Raw genomic sequence first — 9880 nt, forward strand, 5'->3', positions numbered from 1 at the left:
ATGTTTCTAAAACTGATCTATATTATACGATGTGAATATGCTTAAAATAAAGTAAAATAATGCTTATATATGGAATGTAATACGACAATTGGGTTTATTCTCTTTTTCACATCTATTTTTACAAGTTTTCATAGTACAAGTCAACATTTTGCCGTGTGATTTCGTAAAATGAACCGATGATGCCTCGACCATAGTTCGCACAAGAATGATGACGTCACGTTTTCAAATTTCACTTGAGGTCATACGCCAGCCCAGCCGGTTCCAATGGAACCGGTATGGGGAGTGGGGATAATACGCTTTTAATCACTTAGGGCAGGTCTACTAATATTCATATGTCTATGCATATTATTCGTTTTCTATAAGAATTTTGAGGTGGGCGTGGCGGTTTCAAATGGGTTTCAAGGCCAAAGCTTAGTTAAATGCCCCTGTACGTACCATTCTGGACGATATGGTTAAACGCCCCGCTTTGGAATGGTCATTTTGTATGAAGCTCCTTGCACAGATCGCTAAACCGTCATAGTACACAAAATGTATCGAAAAAATTGCCTCTGGACGGGCGGCGTGCGGCGCGAAGTCGTCACGAAGAGAATCAAAAGTATCCGAAGATTTCCAAGGAAAGGAAAGGGCTGCAGTGAAGTAAGCAGACCATCGAACACGTGGTCAACGAATGCCCTCTGCATTCATTCCCCAGCGGGATTAATGAGGTCCACATGGCGACGCTTGAGGCCCTAGACTGGCTCGCAGACCTAGATGTCCCCCTCTGACCCCCCACCATACGAAAGAAGAAGAAGAAGTGATTCATTGTAAGGATTTCTCCTTGGAGGAAAAATATATTTATTTCCTACTATAGGACATTGCTGTCTGAAATGTTGATGTTGATCAGGTCAACTCTAACTACGGGATCAGTACTACCAGGCGTCTCGCAGGCTTTGCTTAAAACGTAAGGGAACTCTGTTAAGTCTTGTCTTTTTTTACAGTTTGAAAGTAAACGGAAACTTTACCATAACTATTAGAAAAGTACTATTATGTGGTACTTAATGCGTACAACCTTTGTTTTATTTTTTTCAAAAAATGAATTATTATAAAAATTTTAATTTAGTAGGTTGTTCTGAAGCACATTTGATCAAATGTATTCGGGTGTTTATTAAAATATGACATTTACTATTTATTTCAGTTTATTTTTTGGGTACAGTGATCTGAAAAGGTAGTAACAATTTACTGTTGTCTATACTTTTAAGTCTATCTATTTTAATGTAGAACATTTGAGACAAAATATTATAATAATTGGATTAGATAATATTCTCGAATATCTCAATTTTTTGCACATCGCAGTTTTTTTGTGAAAAATCACCCCAAAGGTGCTGCACAAATATTACTTGATAGGATTTAGCTTGACCTAGCGCCTATTCACATATGAAATATTACTACCTTACTGTTTTGCAACAAACACCAAAATAGATCTATCGGGTTTTTGAGGATTGTCTTTATAACTAAATATAGTTTTTTTATTAATTATTATATTGGTTAGCAAGTAAACGAGATAAATCTGTTTTCAAGCTGAAGTACTTTACTAATTTTTTGAGTTTTTCGAATTCAGATGTAGAAAGTTATTTACCTTATTTTGAACATCTAGCGTGCAAAATTCATCAAGAAGTAACAAAATTCTGCCTTTAGGGGGTGAAAAGGGAGACGTGAAGGTTTTTCAAAATCTGTGTGCGAAATTTCATCATAGAAAAAAAACATAGTTACCTGCATGTATATTTATGAATGATTTTGTTTCAGATACTTGCTTGATTTTTAGCACAAGGTCTTTGCAGACCGAAAGGGAACAAGCATGAGCGTGCAACTGATTCAAAAGATTATCAAATTTGGAGCTTTTTTCTTAATCGTCAATATAATCTGCCACAGATACTTTAATGGCCACTTTGTTTTCAAAGACGTGTACAAGCATTATCAAGGGCAAAAAAAACATGAACATTTCCAAGTATTTCGAAATGAACAAGCTAAGGAGTATTACGTTGCTGGGTTCTCCCAACCGAGTCCCCAAATCTGTGCTGATTTTGGATCTAATTTTCGACTCTTGATTATAGTTACATCCCCTCCAAATCACCAAAAAGAACGGAACAGAATAAGAAAGACTTGGGGAGAAAACAAAAATGATTTCGCAATCGGCTTTTTAATGGGTCACACCGACAACAAACACATAAACCAGTCTGTGATTAGTGAAAGCGCCTCCTTTTCTGACATTATTATAACGAATTTCAAAGATGGTTTTAAAAACCAGACGTTTATAGCAATAGCAATGATGCAATGGGTCGCTGAGTACTGCACGAAGGTTAAGTTTCTGCTAAAAGTCGATGACCATATGTATATCAACATACCGAGGTTATTTCACTTCTTGAATAATATAGACGAAGATGAAAACGCAATATACGGTGAGCTTGTGGAGTTAGTGAAGCCTGTGCGCTATCGCAACTTCCAATATTACGTTTCCAAACAAGAATATGAATGGACTTTTTACCCAGACTATATATTAGGTCTGTCTTACGTTTTGCCTGCGTATCTTGCTCCAATTTTCTACAACGCATCCCTAGACAACTTGTTTCTGTGGATTGAGGATGTTTTCATGACGGGCTTGGTGGCTGAATCTCTCAACACCAGTAGAATTAATGCCCCCGCGTTCTCAAACTTGAAACCTTTCGGAAAGGGGGGACCCTGTTCTGTTTATTGGATCGTCTCTAGTGACGTGGAAAGGTTCGTTAAACAACTATCGATTTGTGATAACAAATGGAGGATTCAAGCTTCGGGAATAATATAATTATTAGTGAGACATGATTTCTCAAGGCCATTGGCCGTGTTACGTTATTTGCCTTTTAGTCGATTGAACCGTGCCATGTTTCCTTATCTTTCTTGAGCTAATTTTTTGAACAGACTTCCAGTGTCCACCATCTTTCCTGATGATGAACAATGAAGGACTGTTCGAAATGTTGATTTAAGGGATATTACGATGTGATCATAGATATCACTGCCAATCGTCTTAAGTTAATTGTCTTTTGGATAGTTACTGTGCAGCAGGGTTTTAAACGGGCTTTCAGTGTTCATTGTCTGCCCTGGTGACGGGTACTAAAGGGGTACCTAAGGTTGATTTTACGAGGAAGAGTAACACAGACAACCCCAAAAGCCAAACAACCTCTTTTTATTCTTTTTATTTCTCCTTGCCTTTATTTGTATTTCACAATACAACATTTATTTATATATTTCAGTTCTTTTCGGTTCCCATTAAAATTGCATTTGGTCAAGTAGTTTCCAACTTAAAACTTACTAACTTACTTACATAACATGTATTTTTATGAATAAATGCATTAAATTTAATAATTTATTTATTAATTATAAAAACTTCTGGGAAAGCCAATACAGACAAAATGTGAATTAAAACACATGAATTTATATTTAAAATAAGAAATGATTGTCTGCTTGGGGAAATTTAGAATTTGAATGGGATTTGGTCGTATATACATATACAATAATATATGTGCTCCAAAACCATTTACTGTTTTGTTTTTACACGAGTAACTTTAGTTGCAGGCAACAGTTTGCGTTGTAAATATACGTGCGCACTTGAGGCGACGCGACGCACGGCGTCGCGAAAAGGTGTTTTTGTGGACATTGTCTGTTTATGAGAAAACTGTTTTATTTTGTTCATGAAAATTGAATGAAACACAGAACTTGTGCTATTTTAGTGTATTATTAATAAAAAAAGTATTTTATAGGTTTTTCATATTTTTTATGAACGTTTGAGATTATTGTAGCACAAAAAAAACAATTTTTTGAAATTGTGGTTAAAATACTGGAAAAAAATCCTAAAATTCTGTAAAAATGTAAATAAAAATTTGTAAATTGTATTATTTTTATATATATTTATTATTTTTTTACACATGTTCTAGATGGAATATCATAGGTAAAAATGTGAGCATAAAAATAAGGGGTAGATACTTAACTGAACGGAAACATCTCTCTTCGAAACAAAGTGGACTCTCGAAAAGAAATCAATTTTACGAGTTCGCAAATTATCTAAGCTTGTTTAAAAATAGAATAAAGAACAACACTTCAGCTGGTATCTGTCACTATCATTTTGCGTTAAAATATATATGCCGAATAAAGTGATGATGCAGCCGCCATTATTTTTTTTCTTGCATTATCAGGAAGCCTGTAGTCGTAAATAAACGGGAATTTTTCAACCTCGGGAACAATTTTATGTTTTCCTGCTCGAACGTGTCGTTATCTGACAGCCCTTGAGGCATAGACAAATAGCAAATTTCTTGAAAACTGACATATCTATGGGTAACTGGCAACTGAAAACGCGCAGGCGGAGTTGCGAGTGACTGGTTGCGACCTTTAAAAAGTGATGTAGAGTGATAAAAAGTGTGATAAAAACTAGGTTTAATAGTTACCTATGTAACCTATTTAACCTAGTTTTGGTTTCATCACTATTCATGACTTTACATCACTTTTTGTAGGTGTGTTTGATTGTCATTAACTTTCATTTTGGTGAGATACCTGGTCACCCTCCAAAAGCGAGTTTTGTTACATTCCTCGTAAATTTCAAATTTAGTGAAAGGTTGGATTAAACCTTCATGAAAAGTGTTTTTAAATTAATATTTTTTTTCTTTTAAGTATTTCTAATTAATTATCCATAATACCTATCGCGAAAGTTTAAATTTTTCCTACTTGTATTTTGCGAAGAAAATAACAAAATGCCTTAAAAAATAAGTCATTCATCTTAAATTAGTTTTGAGGAGATACAGCATCATCAGACACATCACATGAAGCCAATACGTTGTAACTCAAACACCCTGTCTGAAACGCGGCAACCTTGTTGTAATGGCTAAATAGAGTATTTACGAGGTTTTCCTGGCAGAATACTGTATTTTAAGTTTCCGTGTTTAGCCATTACATTGTTCTTTTAAGCAGCATTGTTCCATTGTCATTTTCTTAGTATGTAACCACAATAAACAAATAAAAGTAAGTTCGGTTCTATGATAACTCAACACAGTGACAATTCAACACACTTTTAAAAAGTGATATAAAGTCATTAGAAACGATGAAAAACAAAATGTAACCTTACCTAATCTAACCTACTTAACCCAGTTAATAAAGTTTTTGTTTCATCACTTTCCATGACTTTATGTAACTTTTTAAAGATGTGATGAATCATCAAAATGATAACTCATGGAAATTGATGAAACAAAAACTTTATTAACTGGATTAAGTAGGTTAGGTTAGGTTGGGTTTAAAAAAAAAAAAATTTCATCGTTTCTAATGACTTTATATCACTTTTTAAAGGTGTGTTGAATTATCATGGAACCGTTTAGTAGGTACTTACCTAATTATGTTGACAATAATTTTTATACTATAACACAGCCATAAAAATGGTTATTCTTATGGTAGGTGGGCTGTAAAAATGTTTTTTGGTACCACCATAGAAGGTATAGGGGTATGAAAGGTTAAGGAAGGATTAAAATTAGTCCACGTAGTGTTCGACAAGCGCTTTCACAAAGAGAAATACCCACAAAAACTTATTTTTGTTTTAAGTTAATAATCAATCCATTTAAGGTTAACATTTAATGATAATCCTTAAATGCTTTTTCAATATTACAAACCTTTCTTTATACATGATCATTAATAAGCGAACTCGATAAATTTGTGAAAAACCAACATTATTTAAAAATGAGTCAAAATTATAAATTATAACAAAATATGAATTTCTACGTAATAAAAAAGCTTTTACAATACGATTGTACCCCCCCAGCCAGGAGTACTCCTGTCCCGGTGTGGCCGGTACACAAGGGGGCACTGATTTATTAGAAGACGGAGACACTTGAAGTCGTGGTATGAGGATTGGAAGGAGGTTGGAGTTTAATCAACCGGTACACAGTATTTTTCATCAGGGCCTGTGTCATCCTTGTGGATGCTGTGTGTTTTTTTGAGGAGATTAAGGAGTGGGTGGTGGAAGAGACGGAAATGAGTATTACTAATTTATTAAGAATCTCTTCAAATTATACGTTGGCAAATGGACGTGCATAAACACGTGTTCCGATATATTTGGAATTTACTAAAGTGCTATTGCAAGTTCGGCCTATAATTTCGTTTTTAACTGGATTACCAATATTAGGAAAAGATTCGCAATACTCATTTTCTCCATGTCCCTACTGGGAGGAAACATAAATGCTGAGCCGTTGATCTCAAGAACGAGTCGTAGATAACCCGGAAGAAGAGAAAGTTCTGGGAAGGAAAAGGGTGTGAGGGGTAGGTAGGAATCTGAGATCCAGGACACTGCTGTGGATCAGAAGAGTCCGGCTAGAGAGGTCGAAGGGTCTGCCTAAACCGGCCTCTGATAGGCAGATGCATCTGCCGCCATGACATGGACAAACCTCGCCCCATGAACCCGGCTACAAAGCGAGCCACTAGTGGTGAAATTAATGGTTCCCGGAACGGCGGTGCTGCAACCACACGCGTCTCCTAAATTGAACTGATTTTATCAAACTCGAGATTTGTCCAAGCGTTTGTTTGACATTGTTCTGATCCACCTCTGACCTTGTTGTTGTTCCAGTTGAAACCAAGCGGCCGATGTGACAGTAATTATAAGCCGTAAGTAGAAAATACAGGTTGGGATTGAAACAAAGTGGCGCCACTACAAAAAAACAATACAGATTTACGAAACAGTCGGTGTGTAATAAATTGTATAGAAAGTATGTAGACAAAATAATAAGTAGGCAGTATTTTTATTACAGAAATTTGTGTTCGTAAATTCAAGTTTTTGACTAATAATTCAACAGGAGTTTGAAATTAGAAAAAGTACAATTATTCCTAGTTGTATAATCCAACATTCAGCTTTACCAGATGTCGACCAAACTCCATTAGCAGAAGATCTAGGTACTCTATTTTGTTTATCGCAAGTAACTTGCCCATTCATTAATTTCATCCAGTAATCAAATTGCTCATGGAACCGCACCTCATGTAAACTGATTATATGTCGAATGAAACACACATCTTGTTTTCTCGACAAAACGTTGTTGGTAAAATCAGGTACGTGAACTCTATTGATGTTGAGAGATTCCGCAACCAGTCCAGTTAAGAAAACATCTTCCAACTTTAGGAACGGTTGCTTCAACGATGCCTCGTACAAAGATGGAGCGAGCGAAGTTGGCAGCAGATACGATGGACCAGTTACAAAATTCGGAAAAACTTTAGGAGGATAGTTCATTTCTGATAAGAAATATTTAGATTCTCTGTTTCTCACGGGAAGCCAGCCTTTCGCCAAATTTCCAAATATTGTATTCGCGTCTTCAATGTGTTCATTTACAAAGTCCAGAAGTTTTGGCATATTGATAAACATATCATCATCAACCTTAAGCAAGTATTTAGCCTTTGGACAGTATTCTGACACCCATTGCAACATGGCCATTGTTTTATATGTCAGATTGTCGTAATTCTCGTGAAAGTTGGCAAATATAATATCTGAATATACAGCACTTTCTTGCACCAACTCTTCGTTTACGTCTGTCTTATTTGTCTTGCCTAGTAAGAAGGCAATGGATACGTCTTTCCTGTTCGTAAAATGTCCCCAAGTTAGTCTGATTCCCATTCGTGCTGAATGATTTTCTGGGGCAGATATAACGAGGGCAATGATTTTCAGGTCTTCTCCAAAACTTTTGCATGTTTTTCGACGGGGTTCTAAAAATCCTGATTCAAAATATTCTCCTGCAACATGATTATCATCATCTTGTATCTTGTGATTCATCAAAGGGTGCTGCAATTTATCGGAGGATAAGCTGGTATTTTTAATGATTAAACTCTCAGTGCCGTTATTCTCTGTTTGGTTAGCGGGTTGTATCGAAATATTATATTTATACCATGAATAAAAATCGCGGCTGACGAAAGTATAATAAATCATGATGGTGATGATTAATATTCCTCCCAATGCAGTTAGAAAAATAAATACTGGCTTATTACGCAAACTTTTTGTAGAATAGTTCATTTTGAAAGTTTGAATGGATCGAATCTGAAAAAGAAAAAGATTTATACTTGTAAGTACATAGATATACGGGTTTTCCAATAAGAGGTGTTATTTTGATATTCAATCGTAAAATATCAATGGTTTCGTTGCTTGTGTGGCACGTAGCGCCGTCTTTTTAAAATTAAACGTTGTTCAGATCAATACCATCCAATTCCGGCAGTAAAAAATCATTTTTCATCTCTTGATAGCGCAATCCATTCACCGTAACTGTTGCTCCAGCCTCATTTTTTGAAAAAGTAAGGTCCAATGACTTCGCCAAACCATAAACCGCATCAAACAGTCACACGTTGAGGATAAAGAGGCTTCTCAACAATAACTCTTGGGTTTTCCGAGCCCTAGATGCGACAATTTTTCTTGTTGACGAAACCACCGAGGTGGAAATGGGCCTCATCACTCAAGATGATTTGTATTTGATTCACTCAAGTGAATTTTAATAATTTCAATGCATTGTTGAAGCGTGTATCGTTCCATTTTTATTAATGGCGTAGTTTATCCTTGTCAAATGTCAAAAATTAAAGGTTTTAAAGTAACATCTACCGAAATAGCGGGCTATTCAAAATAACACCTCTTATTGGAAAACCTTGTACATTATACGGGACGTATTTGACATACTTTAACCAGTGATTCTTGACATTATTTGGAGTAAAAATTGAATTTTGCTCTCCAGTGAAATTTTTCGTGTTTTTTTTTTTCAACCTAAAATATAGAAGATCAACAAAGACAGTTAAGATATATGTGAGGGGTTGAGCGGTTACTTGGCTAAGTGACTAGTGACTACATGTGGAAGTTAGTTTTAATGTTTTTCAAAATAAAAATCAAAAATTTAAAAAAAAAACTAATAAAAGTCACCGGAGACCAAAATTTCATTTATATTTTTTCTACAGATATATATCTGAAAAGATCGTCAATATTTAAATATTTTAACGCACTGTATGTTATCATTCAAATACTACAATTAAATATTATATCAGTTATATATTTCCATCATTCTTTCTTCTTTAGCAGAAACTTCAGGTCAAAAAAACTGTAAAAAAGTACCAAATCTAGTCAGTCCCCGATGTAGTGTTGGTACCTACCCTTATATATTGCAGATAACCATGCAACTGGCAGAGGAAGGATGAAATTAGACTGAATGCTGTGAAAAAGAGATCCCTGAGGCGTATGCGCGGTAAAACCATGTATGATAGTGTGAAATTGTGGAGAAAGTGAAGATTAGATGGTTTGGGTTTGTAGATCGAATGAAGGAAAAAGGAGTGTAAGGACAATATATTACGACGCGTATGTGAATGGTAGAACAAGTCGGGGATGCCCTATGAAGAAATGGAATCGATCAAGCGAACCAAATACGAGTACTTGAGTTAGACCATGTCAAGAGATTTTCAATTCAATTAATAGAAAAGGATGTATGAGACGATGTATGAATATTTTTTTATGTAAAACCTCACAAGAGCGTCTCTGTCTGTACAGTGTAAGGCTATGTCGCCATCCGGTTAGGTAGCGTTGTGAATGAGGCAAGGAGTGTGTGCCAGGACTGAGTTGTTTGGCGGTCCATCATCCCTGTCTACCCCTGCGAGAAACGGAACGGTGGTTAATTAGTTAGCTAGTTAAAAAAAATGAGCCTCAAAATATAACAGAGGAGAAGACCGCTTATCAAAATATCTTTAGGTTTTTTAACCAGGTGTGAATAGCCAGGTACTACCTACTTTCCAATTATCCTCTTCTCCAACCCTTTTCACTGCTAAATTCTTTCAACTTCAAAAATTAAAAATGTATGTTGCTATTACGGTACCTACTTGATGGGGT

General features: G+C 35.5%; 1 protein-coding gene across 1 annotated transcript; it reads right to left on the minus strand.

Moving 5' to 3' along the window:
• Nucleotides 1–6828: 6828 nt before the first annotated feature.
• LOC149412147 (beta-1,3-galactosyltransferase 5-like) lies at nt 6829–9646 on the minus strand. The gene is made up of 2 exons (XM_089646530.1): nt 9523–9646; nt 6829–8062 (listed from the first exon to the last, which is right to left on the minus strand). The coding sequence occupies exon 2, from the start codon at nt 8036–8038 to the stop codon at nt 6830–6832; it is 1209 nt and encodes a 402-aa protein (XP_089502656.1). The 5' UTR covers nt 8039–8062; nt 9523–9646; the 3' UTR covers nt 6829.
• Between the last annotated feature and the right edge of the window lie 234 nt (nt 9647–9880).

Source organism: Hesperophylax consimilis, chromosome 24, assembly GCF_061612785.1.
Source record: "Hesperophylax consimilis isolate HC1 chromosome 24, BYU_Hcon_1.0, whole genome shotgun sequence".
NCBI classification, from domain to species: Eukaryota; Metazoa; Arthropoda; class Insecta; order Trichoptera; family Limnephilidae; genus Hesperophylax; species Hesperophylax consimilis.